General features: G+C 43.0%; 2 protein-coding genes across 3 annotated transcripts in view; both read left to right on the forward strand.

Annotated features, from left to right (window-relative positions):
• The window catches only part of CPD (carboxypeptidase D), a 28,475-nt gene extending 25,276 nt beyond the window's left edge, over positions 1 to 3,199 (forward strand). The window contains exon 21 of the mRNA XM_074594248.1: positions 175 to 3,199. Within this exon, the coding sequence (XP_074450349.1) occupies positions 175 to 401 (227 nt within the window). The 3' untranslated portion in view covers positions 402 to 3,199. The remainder of the gene's footprint in view (positions 1 to 174) is intronic.
• A 146-nt stretch (positions 3,200 to 3,345) lies between these two features.
• GOSR1 (golgi SNAP receptor complex member 1) overlaps positions 3,346 to 16,765 on the forward strand; it is a 32,256-nt gene continuing 18,836 nt past the window's right edge. Inside the window, exons 1-6 of one of the 2 annotated variants that reach the window (XM_074596338.1) lie at positions 3,346 to 3,484; positions 4,006 to 4,120; positions 5,828 to 5,915; positions 6,139 to 6,246; positions 7,415 to 7,506; positions 7,889 to 7,963. In XM_074596338.1, coding sequence (XP_074452439.1) covers positions 3,454 to 3,484; positions 4,006 to 4,120; positions 5,828 to 5,915; positions 6,139 to 6,246; positions 7,415 to 7,506; positions 7,889 to 7,963 — 509 coding nt within the window. In that variant the 5' untranslated portion in view covers positions 3,346 to 3,453. The remainder of the gene's footprint in view (positions 3,485 to 4,005; positions 4,121 to 5,827; positions 5,916 to 6,138; positions 6,247 to 7,414; positions 7,507 to 7,888; positions 7,964 to 16,765) is intronic. The other variant, XM_074596339.1, reaches the window with a different exon arrangement.

Consider the following 16,765-nt stretch of genomic DNA (forward strand, 5'->3'; position numbering starts at 1 on the left):
CTGGGAGCACCTCTCCTGCATGGCATGTCTTCTGTGGCCTGGGAGGAAGGAGCAGGGTCCCAGTGAAGTGAGGAAAGTGGTTGTGACTGTAGAAGGGAAGAGAGAGGGTGGCAAGCCTAGGAGCTTCTGGAGTGGTGGAACATGGCATTAATTTTAATGTCTTCTGTCTGGCAGGTGCAAGTATGTCTGCTCTGGTCCTCACCGCCTGTATCATCTGGTGTGTCTGCTCTATCAAGTCCAACAGACACAAGGATGGCTTCCACCGCCTCCGGCAGCACCACGACGATTACGAGGACGAAATCCGCATGATGTCCACCGGCTCAAAGAAGTCTCTCCTGAGCCATGAATTCCAGGATGAAACAGACACTGAAGAAGAAACATTGTACTCCAGCAAACACTGACACCTCCCGGGCAGGAAAGGAGGTTCCCATGGACCAGACCTGGTGGTGGGGGGCGATCCCTGTGGTTCAGTTTTGAAACATTAGCTTGCAGGATGTGTCCTCCAGAGGTGTGGGTGGCAGGTCCCAACTTCCCTCTACTGTTTGTTCCTATGTGTGTGCAAATCAGTGGGTGTTGGAGGCTGTGTTTGAGCTAAAGACACGGTTTGTTTCATTTTTGGGTCAAGATCTGGAGGTTCACATGATGTTGTTTGAAAGGCAATTTAACAGGGTGGCCAGCAGAGTTCCTAGCACTTCCCCAGCATCTCAGCACAGTGAGCAGATGGTGGGGAAGTGCCCCAAGACCTGCATGGGGTCGTAGTTAAAACACTCCAAAGCAGTTTCTCTACCTGTTTTGATTTCACATTTTCCACTCTGTACTTGGGGGAAGGCAGATCCTTCACTTGACTCCACATTCTGCAGAGCAGCCCTTGGAAAAAGACTGTATTTGGTTCTCAGCAGCTCCCTTGGAGCTTTTCCCCACCGTGAGATGCTGTGGCCTGCTATGATCTGCAGTGGTTGTGGAGCACCTCTAGTGTGTTCTAGTTCCAGGCAGTGACTTGGCATGCTGAAAGCTGGGGGAGATGACATCCATTCTTGATGTGAGCTGGAGAAAGGAGCAAATGTCGGAGCCTCAGTGAACTCTGACAAAGTTCAGTTGCTTGCCAGCTCTGCAGTACTGCTGTCCTGACTTCTGGGGAAGAAAGACACTTTTTCCCCATCACCCCCAGTTGCTTCTTGTTTGTGTAGTAGACTTGACCTTTGGGGTCTCATGTTAGCGTTACAACAGCATGGTGTCTGGAAGAGCAACAGAAGGTTGTTCTCAGCAAATGGATAAACTGGTTGTGGTGGATACTGTAGAAAAGCAATCAGTTACTGACTCCACTGATCAGTTTTGCTCAAGTCCACCACTATTCAGGAGGAAACGGTGAAATCTGACCACTGCTTTGTATTTGAGCATTATTGGAGCAGCAGGCAGAGGTCATGGGAGTATCCATGGCCCAACTTGAGTCTTAAATTTTGAAGAAAAGCCGCACCATTTGCCGTTGTCCGCCTAATACCATTTAGTGATCAGAGCACTTTGGAAACACCCTGTCATCAAGCTCTGGTGATGGTAGGCATCAAATTAGCCTGCTAACTTGGCTCTGCTCTGCTACCACAGTGTCCCTGAAGTATGTAGCAAGAGCTCCACCTGCTTGTGTGTCTGCAGTTGTGTCTGCTGCTGCGGGGGCCGGGGTGCAAGGCGTGAGGAAGGGCTGAACAGCCGTGCTGAAGGAGAAGGCGAAAAGCAGCCAAATTCTGTTTTGTAGCACTTGGCAGGAAGCTGGAAAGAGGAGCCACATTGCATTTGTGGGGAATAGAAAGGATGCCCAGAAGGGAAGAATGACTGAAATGTTTGATTTCCAAAGCCTTTATGCATCTCTGATGTCCCTGTGCTTTCTGGACAGGAGGCTGGGGTTAGAATAGGCACTTATTTTCTTGCTGCTCATTTTCTTTTTTAATTCTTGCCCCACTGCCCCAAGCTCCGGTGTGCAGCAACGTCTTAGGCATCAAGTGTGCCCTGAGCTGATCTGTTCTCCAGCAGCCTGGGGCTGTCCACTAGTGAAACCTGCCTGTGGTGTCCATGGCGGGGTGTTTGCACCCAAATGTATGACGGGGTCTGTGCTGCAGGGCTCTGACGTGGTTTTCTCTGGGGGAACAGCACAGGGGGTTCCACATGGGAGGCTGTTGGGCCGTGTTGCTTGGGGCAGGGCTGTTCCCCACCTCTGCCTGCAGCAGATGCCATTCCAGAACCACGCCGCTGCCATGCTCATTGTCTCAGCTGATTTTGTGCAGCTATCTCGAGGGACAAAGATAACCCTGGGACACCACTATACCTTCTTCCCTCTTCCACGGGGAACTATATTACAAGAAACACATGATAAGATCTGGCTGGGGAGGTGTGCTGGGAACAGGGAGCTGAGGGTGAGCGTTCTCTGCTCCTGTCCTGCATCGCTGTGGTGTTGAAAGAGCTGCTCTTGTTCAGCGGGAGCCCTCAGCATCCCTGTGCGTGCTCCCAGCTCATCGGGCTGAGCACAGGGTGGTGTTTTCCATGTGCAATGGGCTCCAGCACACCAGCACGCAACGGCGTTAACCCTGCCTCCTCTCTGAACTTTTTCTGCTTCTGAGGGCTTTAACAAGAGCCGCAGCTGGGGTTTTCTATTAAAGTTGATCGGGCTCTCTGTGGGCTTTGTTTGCCCTGGCAGCAGGTAACGGGCTGGGCTGGCCTTGCTTTATCCCACTAGCAATAGGTCTCTGAGAGTGCGTTTTGCAATTAGCGTGGAGTTAGGTGCACGTCGAGTGGATGGGAGATGTTTTGCAAACGTGTGAGACTTCACGCAGCAGGACCAGGCCGCGTGTCTGCCTCCCCATCCACCATCGCAGCCGCCGCGAGTGAGCGCGGGGCCTGTCGCCAGTTTTGGGAAGGCAGGAGCGGCCTCCCCTCACCCTCGGGCTGTCCCTCCGTCCGTCCGTCCATCTGTGAGAGCGCCTGTGCTGCTTCTGGCGAGGAGCCGGTCCCCCGCGGGCGCCTGTCCCTGGAGCGTGTCGGTCCGTGCACTGTGCCTTCAAATGTACATTTTTAAAAGGGACTTGAATTGCCTTTTCCTGGAAGCGGGACGGGGCGGCGTGAGGCGAGGCCTGGCTCTGCCCTCAGCCGGGCCCTCTGTTTTTTACCTGTATACTGAGATCCAATAATCTGTATAAAACTATTTTGATGTCCACCTGGGTTGTCTCGTTCTTCCTACAACGGGCTGGGGGGACCCGGGGCTGGAAGGGTGACCGGGGCCAGCGCCCCCCGCCCGGTGCTCGGCGCTGCGCAGGGAGAGCGGGGGCGAGACGCCGCCCAGCCGCTAGGGGGCGCTGCGGCGGGAGGTCCGCCCGTCCCGTCGGGCGCCGCGCCTCCGGGAAGGCGCTCTGGCCCGTCCTTGTCGGCGTCGCGGTCTCGCCGGGCCGCGGCTGACGTTGGATAACAAAGATGGCGGCGGGGAGCAGCAACTACTGGGAAGGCGAGTGGGGCCTGAGGGCGGCGGGGACGGGGCGCCGGCGGGTCCGCGGAGACCTCCCGGGGCACAGCTCGGCCCAGGCACGGTGGAACCGCCGCCGGTTCCCTCTGCCCGCCTCCGGGGTTGGGAGGGGGGCTGGCGCCGCCCGAGCCCAGAGGCTGCGGTGGCCCCGTCGGCTCCTCAGCCATGAGGCGTCGGTGCCCGGCGGGGAGGCCCCGGAGGCCGCGGCGAGGGGGGGTAACACCCTGCGCCGAACGCTCCCAGTCGTGGGAGACAGGTTCTGTGGGTGTCCAGCTGGGAACCCTCCTCTTCCAGCGTGGGGAGGTCCCCCATCTGCGAGGGCCCCCCCTTTGTTGGTCCCCCTTTCTCTGTGGGGTTCCCCTCTCTGAGGCTCTGAGGGGTCTGCGCCAGCTCTGCTTGAAAGCACCTGGTGAAAACGCGTTCCCACCTCACTCCCCCCCAAAATTCGTGGTGTCACCGTGTGGGTTTGTGACTCTTCCGCCACTCTCGGCCGCCCTGTGCAGATCTCAGGAAGCAGGCGAGGCAGCTGGAGAACGAGCTGGACCTGAAGCTGGTCTCCTTCAGCAAACTCTGCACCAGCTACAGCAGCACCCGAGACGGAAGGCGCGACAGGTATAGGTACTAGCCCATTTCTTTATGTTTTAAATGCTGCTTGTGGTACTTGGTTCATTTTTATAATTTGCTGAATGCTAGTCCCACCTGTGGCTTTTATGCTTAGCTTCTTAAGCAGCTGATTTCAGCACTTCTTTATGCTGTGATGCTGGCGTTGGTCTTGATGCAGTATTGAGCGATACTGGCGTGTGAGTCAGAAAGGTGTGTGGGCTGCAGCAGTGCATCGTGAGAGCTTACATGTCACTCCGGGAAGCTGAATTTAAACTTCAGACTGTGACCGTGGCGTTAGCGTGTGAACTAACGATACGACTTTTTAATGCTCACTACGTTGCCTTATTTTCCAGTTTTTCTTGTGTTAAGCTAGCTGGAGGTTTTCAGGGACTTCAGTATTAGGGGAATTTAGCCTTACGCATCTCAGGTGGTGTGGTATTTGTAATCCCTGTGTTAATGATAAGGGAGCTGGAGTGCTGAGCAGCTGTGGGTGGTCCAAGGTTGCACAGAGGACCAGCCCTCCCTTCAGGAGGGGTAGCTGTTTGTTTCTTTCTGGCTTTCTCCTAAAACGAGTAATAATAATGAGAGCTATATATATGGTTTTATATATGAACCAGATGCATACGTATACATGTGTATGTATATGAATAGTTTCTGTTTGCTTTATGCAGATTCATGTTTGACTGAAGAATTTGTATGATAAAACTTTTCAAGTCTTTCTAGCTTATGGGCCAGAGTTGAGGTCTTCCCTACAGTTCCACAGCACTAATTATCAGCGTCTCTGTCACTGTGTACAACCTTTATAAACTGTCATTCTTTGCTTATTAACTGTGGGCCCCAACACTACGTATCATGTAAACGCGTTGTGAATGTGACTACTGTATGTATGCGTGTTGGTATTTTTCTTTGATGATTGAACCGATTTTGAACATTTCCATGAATGTCTGATCCTGGAGGCTTGAGAGAGCCTCAAGAATGGTCATGTTTCTCTTGAATCAGAGTCCTAGTCTCTCTCATTTCTAGCTCTGTGCTGTTACTTGCCATGTAATCTAATTTTTTTAGTTATTTTTGCTGTCCTGTGTAAAACTAACTTCTCTTACTCTAGTTATGGTAGCTTACCAAAGCAAAGAGCAGTTTCTGAAAGGTAAAAGAAAGCAGTTTCTACAAGTTGGCATAGGAAGTGTTGTGCTTGTATTCTGTCGCTTAGATATGACTTCTCATTGTGGTTTTAGTTTACCTTAAAAAGCATAGGGAAGGTGTAGTGTATAAAACTGTGATTGTGATTAATTGTGTGGTTTGTATTGCTGTGTAGTACCCTGACTGCTTAATAGGTCAGTGGGTTGTCCTAGCACTGTGTTACTGAGGTGTAATTATGTAGCTGGTGTAACATGCTAATAGTGCAGTGTTCCCTCCTGCCAATAAATAAATAAAGCAAGCTTAAAAGTTGAGCAGAGAAGGACATTGGTGCTAGACATGTGCTGGTAGTGTTTGGTGTCAGGCATATCTTCCATATTTTCCCCAAGTGATACTATGTCATTAGTTCAGATAAAAGTTAATGGCATGTATGATAAAAAAATGTAGTTTTTTCTGAGTTTAATTCATCTTTCTAGGAAACCTGGGTAGTGGAGCTTGCCAACACCTAACGCTAGTGTTTCCTTATTTCTTGCATTCGTGAAAAGGTGAAGTTACTTTTCAGTAACTGCTCCTCCTCTTTTTCCTTAGCTCTGATACAACTCCTCTCTTAAATGGCTCAAGCCAGGACAGAATGTTTGAGACCATGGCTGTGGAGATTGAACAGCTTCTGGGAAAGGTAACTCAACTTACTGTGGTTCTGTTTCAGTAGCATCTAGGAAATATTGCAGAACAGGTTTCTGTGATGCATGTTAGGAAATACTAGTGTGAGTGATAAAAAGTGTTTCTGAAGGTATGTGTCGTTACAACTAGCTCCTTCAACTTATGCATTGTAACTTTCTTAGCAATATAAGCCATTTCATGTTTTGGGGTTGGGTTTGTTTTTTTTTTCCTTCCTGTAGCTTACTGGAATAAATGACAAAATGGCAGAATACACAAATAGCGCAGGAGTCCCATCCCTGAATGCTGCACTGATGCATACGTTACAGCGTCATAGAGACATATTGCAGGTAACAAATGTGTGTCCTTCTTGCTTTTTTTTTTTTTTTGCTTTGTTTGGAATAATTATTAGTAGTGCTGATATCACAGCATGCTTGAACGTCTTGCCAGAAGATTTAGGTGCTGCCTATCTCATCTCACTTCTCTCCAGGCGTTACAATTAGTGAACTCTGGGTTGAAAAAATGGCGGTTTTTTATGTCGTGTTGGTGACTAGCACCTAGCTAAGAACAGTAAAACATGCCATCTTATGTAGGTGTCTTTTATGTAGCAAAAGGAGAAGGGCACTGTAATGAATTATCTTGTCTGTGTGTTCTGTTACATAGCAATGTAAGGGGGAATATCACATTTAAGACAAGAAAATACGATTGTAAAACTATCTAAAGGGACTTGAAGGAAATGTGATGGCTAAAGCCAGTAATTAGTGTTATAAATCAACGATGTTTCAAACTGGTGATGTTTTCAAGGCATATTAATATTAAAAATGCAGGGTTTATTATTTATTGTCTGGTCTTATACAGTTTGGTTTATTTTTTTTTTTAAATATGCAATACAGAATGTAAAAAGCATACTGTTTCGTAAAAGCCATAGCATTTATGTGAAAAATTCTTTCAAATGTTAACAATGGGTTTGGTGGACGCCAATTGCCGGTTAAATTGATTTTCAAGAAGTATTAGCTGCCTGAAATGTTTTCAAATGTAAAATTGCAACTTGAACGTTTAAAAAAAAAAAAAAGAAAAAAGTTATCTTCACTGTTCTGAAAAGACTTCTTTTTTCATCTGGTGTAACTTAACAAAATAAACCAAAGAACATCTTCACCACACCAAATAAGTAGATTTTACTGGGCTTCTTATTCAACCAGTAATGGGAGATTCCAACATAAAATGGTAATTCATCAGAAAGGTGAAGATATATGAAATTGGGCCAAGGAGTTACAGTGGATTTCTCTCCATAGTCTTAGCTCTAGCTACAAAAAGTTAGCAAATACTGCAAGAGCAGTGAATTTTAAAAATATTTTGCATGAGCTTCCAGGTTTTTTTGGTGTTTCATTAGTGAGTTGGTCTTGCACTTTGTATTAAAGAACAGTTAACACTTTAAAAGATGGTTGGATCTTACTTGAGTATATTGTTTTGTTAAATTGATCTCACGATCCACATTTTGGAGTAACTGTTTCATTACAGGATTATACGCACGAATTCCACAAAACCAAAGCGAACTTCTTGGCAATACGAGAAAGGGAGAATCTGTTGGGATCAGTACGAAAAGATATCGAGTAAGTCATATTGTGTGTTACAGCAGTGGCATGGGACTGTCCTTGGAGGGAGAAGGCAGCTCTCCTGTAGGAGAATACTTGGCATAGCTTATTCATCTGTGCTCTGAACAAAGCCAAAGAAGTTATTTGAATTGATGACTTTTATTAAGGTTGTGTTAAGATTCTGGTTTGGTTTGTTTTTTCTTAACTGAAAAGGAATTCATGTTTTAAAGTAAAAACTATTATGCTGTGCCAAATCACATTGTTAATGTCTGGAACTCTTCTGTCTGGTCACCTCAGAATAACAAAGCGTGATAGGTATGCAAATCAGTTAATATTGTCTAATAATGAAAAGCCTCTGGAAAAAAATGGTTTTTAACTCTTATTACTTTTAACACTTTAGATCATATAAAAGTGGGTCTGGAGTGAATAACAGAAGAACAGAACTATTCCTGAAGGAACATGAGCACCTTCGAAAGTAGGTGTTATTTGTTTTTTCCTTGTGTTGGAGGTGTGTAACTTCTCTGGGGAATGGAACATTCTTAATTTCAAGTACGGGTGAAAGCTTTGTCTTTTTATAGATATTGTCCACAATGAATGTCTTGCATGGTGTATTCTGTGATAGCGCTGCTACTTATGCAGCTGGATAAACATTTATTGCTCATGCTGACTGTGAAACGCATGTGGTAGGTAGCAGTCACGGTAGTTTTCAGTTATTTTGACTTTAGGATCTTGTCAGCACTAAGTGACGTTTATATATTGTCTTCAGTGAGCTTTCGCAAGTCACTTGTGACTCAGAGTTCATGCTTGGCCTCCTCTCTTAAGAAAGTAAATGCCTTTACAGTATTGTAACTGGGATAAGGGTGAGAAAACAAAACAGAAAGTCCCAGGGACTTAGCTTTTCTTCCCTTTCTTCTGCTTTATTTGTCAGAGTCAGGCAAAGAGCGTTTTTTCCCTTTGTCTCTACTGAAAATGTACAAAAAGTGATGGAAGACACTAATTCCAAAATCACCAGTGCACTTAAATATTTCCAAATTGACTGTAACTTATTGGCCAAGATAACAAGCAAAATAGGAAGCACTTTCTTTTTGTTCTTGTTGGGGGGCCGTTAGGTTATGAGTAGCTGCTCTGTGTGTTCCCTGTTCAGCAAAAGCATCATGCTCCAGAGGAAGAGCTCTGGAAGGTTCATGTTTTCTAGATAGTCAAGAAGTAGCACTGATCTTCATGCCTCTGTGTTCTTGATTGTTGTCGTGTTAAACTCCAGTCCTACACCAGAGGGCAGGCTTTCATTTAAAATAAATAAATAAATAAATAATTACCTGTGGCTTTCTCAGATGTGCTTTCTTAAGATAACAAACTTCTAGCCAGAACTGCACAAAAAGCTCTTACAGGAAATTAAACCCAAATTTTTCGATTGCGGCTTACCACCGCTGTATCCTCAATTTTCTTTAATATCTTTAATACTTAGAAATTAATTTAAAACTTGAATTAGGTTTTTTTTTTTTATCGGTTGAATTTATTGTTAAACATGTATGATCAGTAAATGTAAAGATTCCAGGGAAAAAAAAACAGTCCTAATATTTTGGGGGTAAATGGTAGCTGAAATGTGGTACTTTGAAGAGTCAATGTCAGTTAATCTGAGTAAACCTGAGTCTTTCTAGGTGTTGTGTTTGGGGGTTTTTTTGGCTTTGCTTTGGGTTTTTTTAACGGAGGGGTAGTGAATACTTTTACACATTTGGCATTTTGTTAAAGAAAGCTACAAATAAAATATTTCTGGAGTTGTAAGATACACTTACAAGAAACTGACATTCCTCTGAGTCCACTATTTTGGAAAATTTGAAACCAGAGAGAAAAACTTAAAACATTTTGTAAACGTTATCCTGTAGATCTCTTCAGAACTTGAGCCTAGCATTCACTGAGGCGTCAATTACCTTGATCTTGTTAAACATATGAAACTCTCAGGTATGTTTTTAGGATGAAAATGCATGAAAAATAGAATTAAATTAGTCAGTTTCAGAAACAGCTGAACCTTCTTCTAGTTGATTATTTGGAAATGTCAAGACTAAACAACCAAAACCCACAACGCTGAGGAAAAAAACCAACCAAGAAATAAGTGTAATTTGTGGATCTTTAGGAAAACAGGGTGAAAACTAATCACGGAATACTTCTGCAAGGTGGAGATAACTGTAAGGTGTATGAAGAAATCTGGTGTAGAAGCAGAAGGCAACCTTGGCGACAAATCAAAGCTTGCAAGATGTTCAAAACTCTTGAATTGAGTATTAGTAAGCTCAGAAATAGATACTGGCAGAGGAAATTATTAGAGAGTTGCAACATACTTGTCTTCAGAGAAAGCAGTTAATGAGCTATTAATGCCAAAAAGCTGTAAAAGCTAGCAAAAGGTCCCAAAAAATCACCAGGAGCTGGCAGATTAGACCAAACATACTCCTAGGATAAGCTGAGAAGCTTTGTGTGAGTCTTGATGATGAATATTTGCAGTGCAGTAAATAGTGGTGCTAGACTAATTGATAGAACTACATGATAAATATATATATACGTTGTCACAAAGACGCAACAGTAAAAATCCAAATGTATTTTTAGTGAAATTGTGAAACCTATGAAAAGAGCTTGAAGAATGGAGATGGGAACATAAACTTTGCAAGTGTATGATTATATGCTGCAGAGTAATGAAATAATGCCACAGGAATGATATATTTGTATCAAATACCGGAGCGTTCACTTGGTCTTGACCCTGCTTAATTTATGATATTAAGTACTTTAACCTATTACGTATTTATTCCATGATCTGATAATGGAGAATGAGCTATCACCCCACTGCAGAGAACCAGACTCATCTGTCAGCCTCTTTTCTTTATGCGCCACCATGTGAGGCAGGAGAAGCGGAAACTTGAGTTTACTCTTGGCAGTGTTTTCTGTGAATGTTCTTTAAAAAGCATGCTGGCAGCCCCAGGCTGTATTGTTTGTGGTGCTATCTCACTGGGGAGTAAGGGGAGGAGAGCCAGAAAGCTCTTTTCTGGGAGGGACTTTGGAGAGACCTGCGTTTTGCCTAAATCCGCCTTTTTATTTTTCTGTCCCATTTTGAGCATCATCTCTTCTAGAAAAACTAAGAATGAAGAAGAATCTGTCCATGTTAATTTTACATATGTAGGTAATCGTAAAAAAAGGAGGGGAAATTAAAAAAAAAAAAAAATCTGCGAGTACAAAATTTTGATGAATAAAAGGATCGACCATATATTAAGCAACAAGGGAATTGCACCAGCTGAAGCGCTATGCAAACCCTTGCTATGCCTGTAATAGATAAACCTGCTATCCATTAAGCCAGGAGGATTGTGGATCCGTTTGGATTCACTTTCCCTGGGTGGGGCTGGCTGCTGTGTCAGCGCTGCTGGCACGGGGGTGTTGTGCACTTTCTCGTTAGGATCACAGTGGTGCCGGGGCAGCCCTCGGGCTGGGGGCATGAGGGTCTCCATGTTGATGTACCCCAGTTCTGGGAGGGTTAGAGAAAGCGTATCGTGTTCATCTCGTCGACTGAAAGCTTCGCTGCTGGTTCAATTCATTTAATAAATCATCTGATCCTGAGTTTTATTGGGAAAAGAGATTTGTCTAGAAATTTTACGGACTGTGGACAGGAGGCGTAAAGTTTCTAAGTCACTCAGTTCCCTACTTAATTTCTATACTGATTATTCAAGGATAGTTTTACCTACCTCTGGAAAGAAAAACAATAATGCCTAAATTTTTTAATAAAGGTTTTAACACCTGTTAGTTGAAATGAGGCTGGAAGACAGGTCTTGTCGAATATTGATGCCCTATTAATATTTTTACCTAATACCTCAGATCTTTTGGCATGTCAGATGCTTAAGCAGATACCAAATCTCGCACGGTCATGTTTGCAGTTGATTTTTGAATGCTTGTTTTCTCGGGTCTGTGCCATTCACTAAAGGTGTTTGTCTCATCTTTTCTGTTTGTATGCTTTTGGCCAGGGAGGTAAACAAGTCATCCTTTTTCTTATTATACTGTTTTCCATCTAAAGAAAACAATTTTGATGAATAGATCTGGCTTAGCATTTTAAAAACTGCTCTGAAAAGTGCTAGCTCAGAGGAAAGAATCCTGTCAACTTAAGTGTTTGCCCTGAGAAATTCTGCAGTTATTGATGAGTTATAGCCTAAGTCAGCAAAGAAGGGACTAATGTGTTTGCTTGAATGTGCAATATTGCATGTGTATGCGAGTGAAAATTTCCCTTGTGCTAGTACTTGCATTGTGTGTGGATGATATCATATCAGGTGATACTGATGAATTTGTGTAAAAAATTGATGAAGGCTTCCATGGTTTAGATAGAAACTACAGATTTTATTACCTATGACAAATTCCTCGTAAAACTAGATGAAAAGTAGACCATTTAGTGGTCGTCAGCATTTGCTGTAGTAGATGCGTTCTGGGCCACTGTATGAGTATTCCTTTATTACTCAGCTCCAATACTCGAAAATGAGACATTGGTCCTTCTCCAAAAGAAGTGGCGGGTGGTGAAGCAGGTGCCTGTGCGGATATCATGAGTAGTGTTTTTAATTGTTGTCAGATGACTGCATGTTTCTGGTGAGTGTTGCTATGCAGGTTATCAGTTTATCCAGTAAAAAAAAAATAAAATTCAGCTTAAGAGTTTCAGGTTTAAGTGATGCAGGTAGATGAGATGAACCTGCTCAAAGTGTTCAGGCTTGCTAAGGACACAAAACACCCCTGTGTGTCTTAAAGCGTGTGGCACTGGGAACAGAGAGGGTAGGGGTACCAGAGCGGGTGGGTGAGGAAATTTGAAGGAGAAAAGAAGGAGTGCAAACAAATCGGAGAGATGAGTTCTGCATGTGAAAGGGAAAAGAGGAATAAGAGAAGTGAGCAAAAGAAATAACGGGAATCTGCAGCCATTGCGTAATGGTGCTATTAATAACACGTACCTGATTCATGGAGATGATTAGGATAAATTTGTGTTTGTGCAGTACTTCATATATGTGGAGTACTCTGGAGTACTGAATATTTTTATTACTATTATTATTGCATTTCATTTTTCAGCAGAACTATTTCAAATTTCCTGTTGTTGTTTGGGCAGAAACAGCCACATTCAGTAGAGAATAATCACCAGGAAACTGCTTTCAAACTTTGTTCATAGTACAGTCCAGATCTTACTAAAGGGAGTGACTTACTGACCGTTTTTCCTCTAAATACTGATGTTGCTTACAAATTTTCACTTCGGTACTGATTTGCACAGAGAAGTCACCTTAATGAGATGCGGACACACCTTACAGGGTTTTTGTTTACAGGCGTGGTGGTCTTTTGGGGAAAAAGGTACCAGTTGTCAATGTTAATTTAATTTCCTTTTCTTTGTTATCCCTGTTCTCTGCTCTGCACACCTTGATCTCTATTCACTGTGCTGTTGCTGCTCAGGTTCCTGTGAATTTCAGTGGACCTTCAGTGTTGGATTAAAACCAGAGAACTGCTGTTGTCTCCCCTTCCATCCCTCCCTTACCTGCAATTCCGGGGGGGACACAGATGCCTGGGCAGTTACTTTTCCAGCTGATACATGGTTCACCGCTGCATCTCCTTCATCTTCTCTTGGAAAGAAAGAGGCTGTACAAAAAACAGCTAATTCACCAATTCCTTTTTCCTTCCCAAGGTAGTTGGGGAAGCAGCAGGGAGGGAGGAGTGTGATGAGCCTCTTCCCTGGGTGCCGGCTGGCTGCCTGCTCTGCAGCCTCAGAACTGCTGAGCTCCGCTTTACTCGGGCCCAATAAGGTGGTTTTTTTTAATTGCAAAACTTGCTTCTAAATTAAACTTACTTTTTGTTCGCGTCAAAGCAGAATGTGGTGTTCCCGTCATTTGGTTCTCTTAATTTTAATACAGATTTTAACTGAAGCAGCCCTTGGTAATGATTAATTTTCCTTGCTTTATGACAGTTATGAAAAAAACAAAGCAGATCTGCTATGAAAGGACAGTCCATGCTATGTATGGCCTTGGTTTGGAGCGTTTGCCAAGAAGCACTGAATACGGTGTAATTTGGCTGCGGACTTGCTGTGCGGTAGTAAGCGAAGGCTGCAGCACTTTGTTTATTGAACTGGAAGGTACAGTGCAAGGAGAGACTGAGGAATCTGGGTTAAAATGTTTCTCCGCTGGCCATTAATTGCAAATCTCTGGCAATGGTGTCTCACAGTTTTCTCAAGTACCATTGACTTGTTTTCTTTGTTTCTGGAATAAGGAAGTTTGGGAAACTATTGCATTAAAAGTGTGTGCTAGTGCCTCAGCTAGCCAGGCCGAATGGCTACGATAATTATCTTACTGATTTACCATTTGAATATCCACGACACGGGCTTTTTGGGTAGAGATATATGCTCTGTCTGAGTGGCAGCACAAATAAAATGGTTTTCAAGGGAAGGATTTGAACAAAAGCGGATTTTTGGTATTGCAAAAGCTTACTTAAAGATGCATAACCACTTGTACTGTAATCCTGTTTCAAAATAGGATTGTTTTCTCTTTCTGCTTTGTTTCCTACTACTGCAGAGTTTTCTCGATTGCAGTTATGCATCAGTGATTCTTTAGCCTTATATCTGCATGGAACTGAATGGGTTTTATTTCCAAGGCTACTGGCAGAACCTCTGTCTCTTGAAGAGTCGTGGCAGAATGTCACAAGGCCACTTCATACGTGGCTGGATTGGCTTCCCCTGTAACAGTCCCAGGTCGAATACGAGTCTCGGGCATATCATATACTTAACTACACCACCAGACTGAGCACAATTTACCGATTTCCTTATTTTAATCGTAAATAATCCTCGATGAGGGAGACGGTTTGTGTCTTCTGGAAGAAGAGAAACTTCACTGTTTATTATGTGACTGTAATTATATGACTGTATGAACAAGTTATTGAAGTAGTTTAATGAGAATTTGGGGAGGTTCAAAGCTTGCAGGCAATGAAGGAAGATGCTCTCCTGGGTATCGTTATTATTTATAAATAACTTAATAAAAGAGTGTGAAAATCAGCCAAGCACTTCAGGATTTAAAAGAGGTTTTCCCTCTAAAAATAGCTTGGGCTTCATTAGAGTAAAATCAACTAGTGCTTTTCATCTTCCTGTGCTGTATTGAGGACTTAAAAAACCAAACCTACCCTAAAACACTAAACCAAAGATTATATTTGTCCCACAAGGTTTATTTGCATGCCTTCCTTATAGTTGGATTGCGTTAAAAAATACCGTAATCAATAATTAATAAAATTAATTTAATTAATAAAAATAATGATATTTGTATACCTCAATATGTCTATAAATGGATGATATTTGAAGAGGTGGGGGGACACCAAAACCAACGAACCCACCGCACACACATGCATAACCTACTTTGGGGACTGCCTGTGTAATTTCCAGTACAAAATTGAATTATCCAGTTGACAAAGAATGCGGTCACACAAGTGTTAGCATCAAGAACCTCAAACTCATTGTTTGCTTTTCATCTGTAGAAAATGTGAAGGTTTATGCATGAACTTCCATGTATCCCCAGGAAAGAGGCTACAGAAACTATCCTAGGTCTTTTTGAAGGTGCAGAAACTAAAGAACAAACCCTCATAAAACAGTGTGAAAGATTACCCGAGTATATCACCGAAAAAAGGTGGTTGGGACTAAAAACCTGCTCTGGTTCTGGGCTTTACCCTAGAAATAGCACTATGCCCTTGATTTGGAGAGAGGGAGAGATGTAAAAACCACACTTCAAACTTCAGAGCTCTGTGTTTGCTTCTGAAGTTTCTTGCTGGTTTCAGAAATAAACAAGTCAGTGATGCCTGTTTTATTTGTTTTTAGCTTTCCTTTCAACACTGTTTCTTAACTAGGACAGCTTCCCCCCCCCCCCGCCAAGGTCTGTATTGAAATTAGGACTTTGACAAGTACTGAAATCCCTCTTGCATGGGTTGGTTCTGAAAAGTAGGTGCATCTTTTGAACAGAATCAACAATTGTGGGGTTCTATAGAATTTCTCTGGTGGAATCTGAGAGTCAGTTCTTATTCTAATGTAACATGTCGGGTTTTTTTGTCAGCGTGCCTGTGTACTTCCCTCTTCTTTAAGGCCAGAAGTGCTCGCTCATTATTTGCTATTGGAACCTCCTGTACAAACAAGCTGTTGAATTTCACTTGATGTGCATGGGTATGTTAAATAGGGGTTATTTCCGTTTTTCTCAAATACAGAGTGCACCTCTGGAAAGTTACCGTAGTACTGTGTAAATGTCATTCTTGAGTTTATTTAATTTGAACCTCAGTACTAATGCATCAGCATGAGGTTCTCGTCATTCTTGGCTGCTGTATGGCAGGCTGTGCAGATAACTAACTTTACCAGTGGTTTGATAAAAGGCATTGACTCCCATCTGCTGAGGATACTTTCTATCAAATCCGTGCTGGTAAGCAGAACTAGATCCAAATTCCCACTAAAACGTGCCTGTTTTAGCCTGGTAATACAATTTTGCTTAGACCCTTTCAAGGACCTTAGTTTTGTTGTCAAGTGAAAGATGCAGAGTGCTTTCCTCTCGCTCGAGAGACTTGTTTATATGGAGTATAGTCACACTTCTGGAAGAATGCAGCTTGTTCAGTCTTAGATAAAAAGAAAAGTCTAAGAATGCAGTGAAATTGGGTCAGAAGAAAAACATTGAGATCTTCATCCATTAAGGAATTGCAACCTCAATTTGGATTGTAGATGGCTTAAATGCAGTGTGCACTTTAAATTTTGAACCACTGGTGTTCATTATATCATATAGTTAACTATGCAATTTTAAGAATTGTTTTTGGAAACTTAATAAACAGGCAGGTAGATAGTTGTAACATTAGATACTGTGCCCAAGTCCTGGATGAAAGCCATATAGCTTTCTACATCTACCAACCAAACCCTCAAAACCACAGCAGGTGAAAATACAGTTAGGAAGCAGAATACATTTCTATCAATGTGTATTTTAGGGTTTTGTACTGAATTAAAATTGGGTGGTTGTCCCAGGGATAACTCTCACTTCATTTCTGTGTTAGCTTCACTGGAAATTAAAAAGAGATTAATTACAAAGTTGTTTGTATGATGGGGCTTTTCTGCAAGACATTCCCCGTTGGTTCTCTTTTGGTTACTTAGGAGTGTGTGAGTAGTCGAACAATTTTTTTTAGCTTTGTCTAGCTTTAATCAAAAACCACTGAGCTAGAAAACTGGCACAATCTTTTTTGTTACAGTAGAGATGATAAACAGCTTGTGTTTCTTGTAAGTTTTGCA

This window comes from Larus michahellis, chromosome 7 (assembly GCF_964199755.1).
Source record: "Larus michahellis chromosome 7, bLarMic1.1, whole genome shotgun sequence".
NCBI classification, from domain to species: Eukaryota; Metazoa; Chordata; class Aves; order Charadriiformes; family Laridae; genus Larus; species Larus michahellis.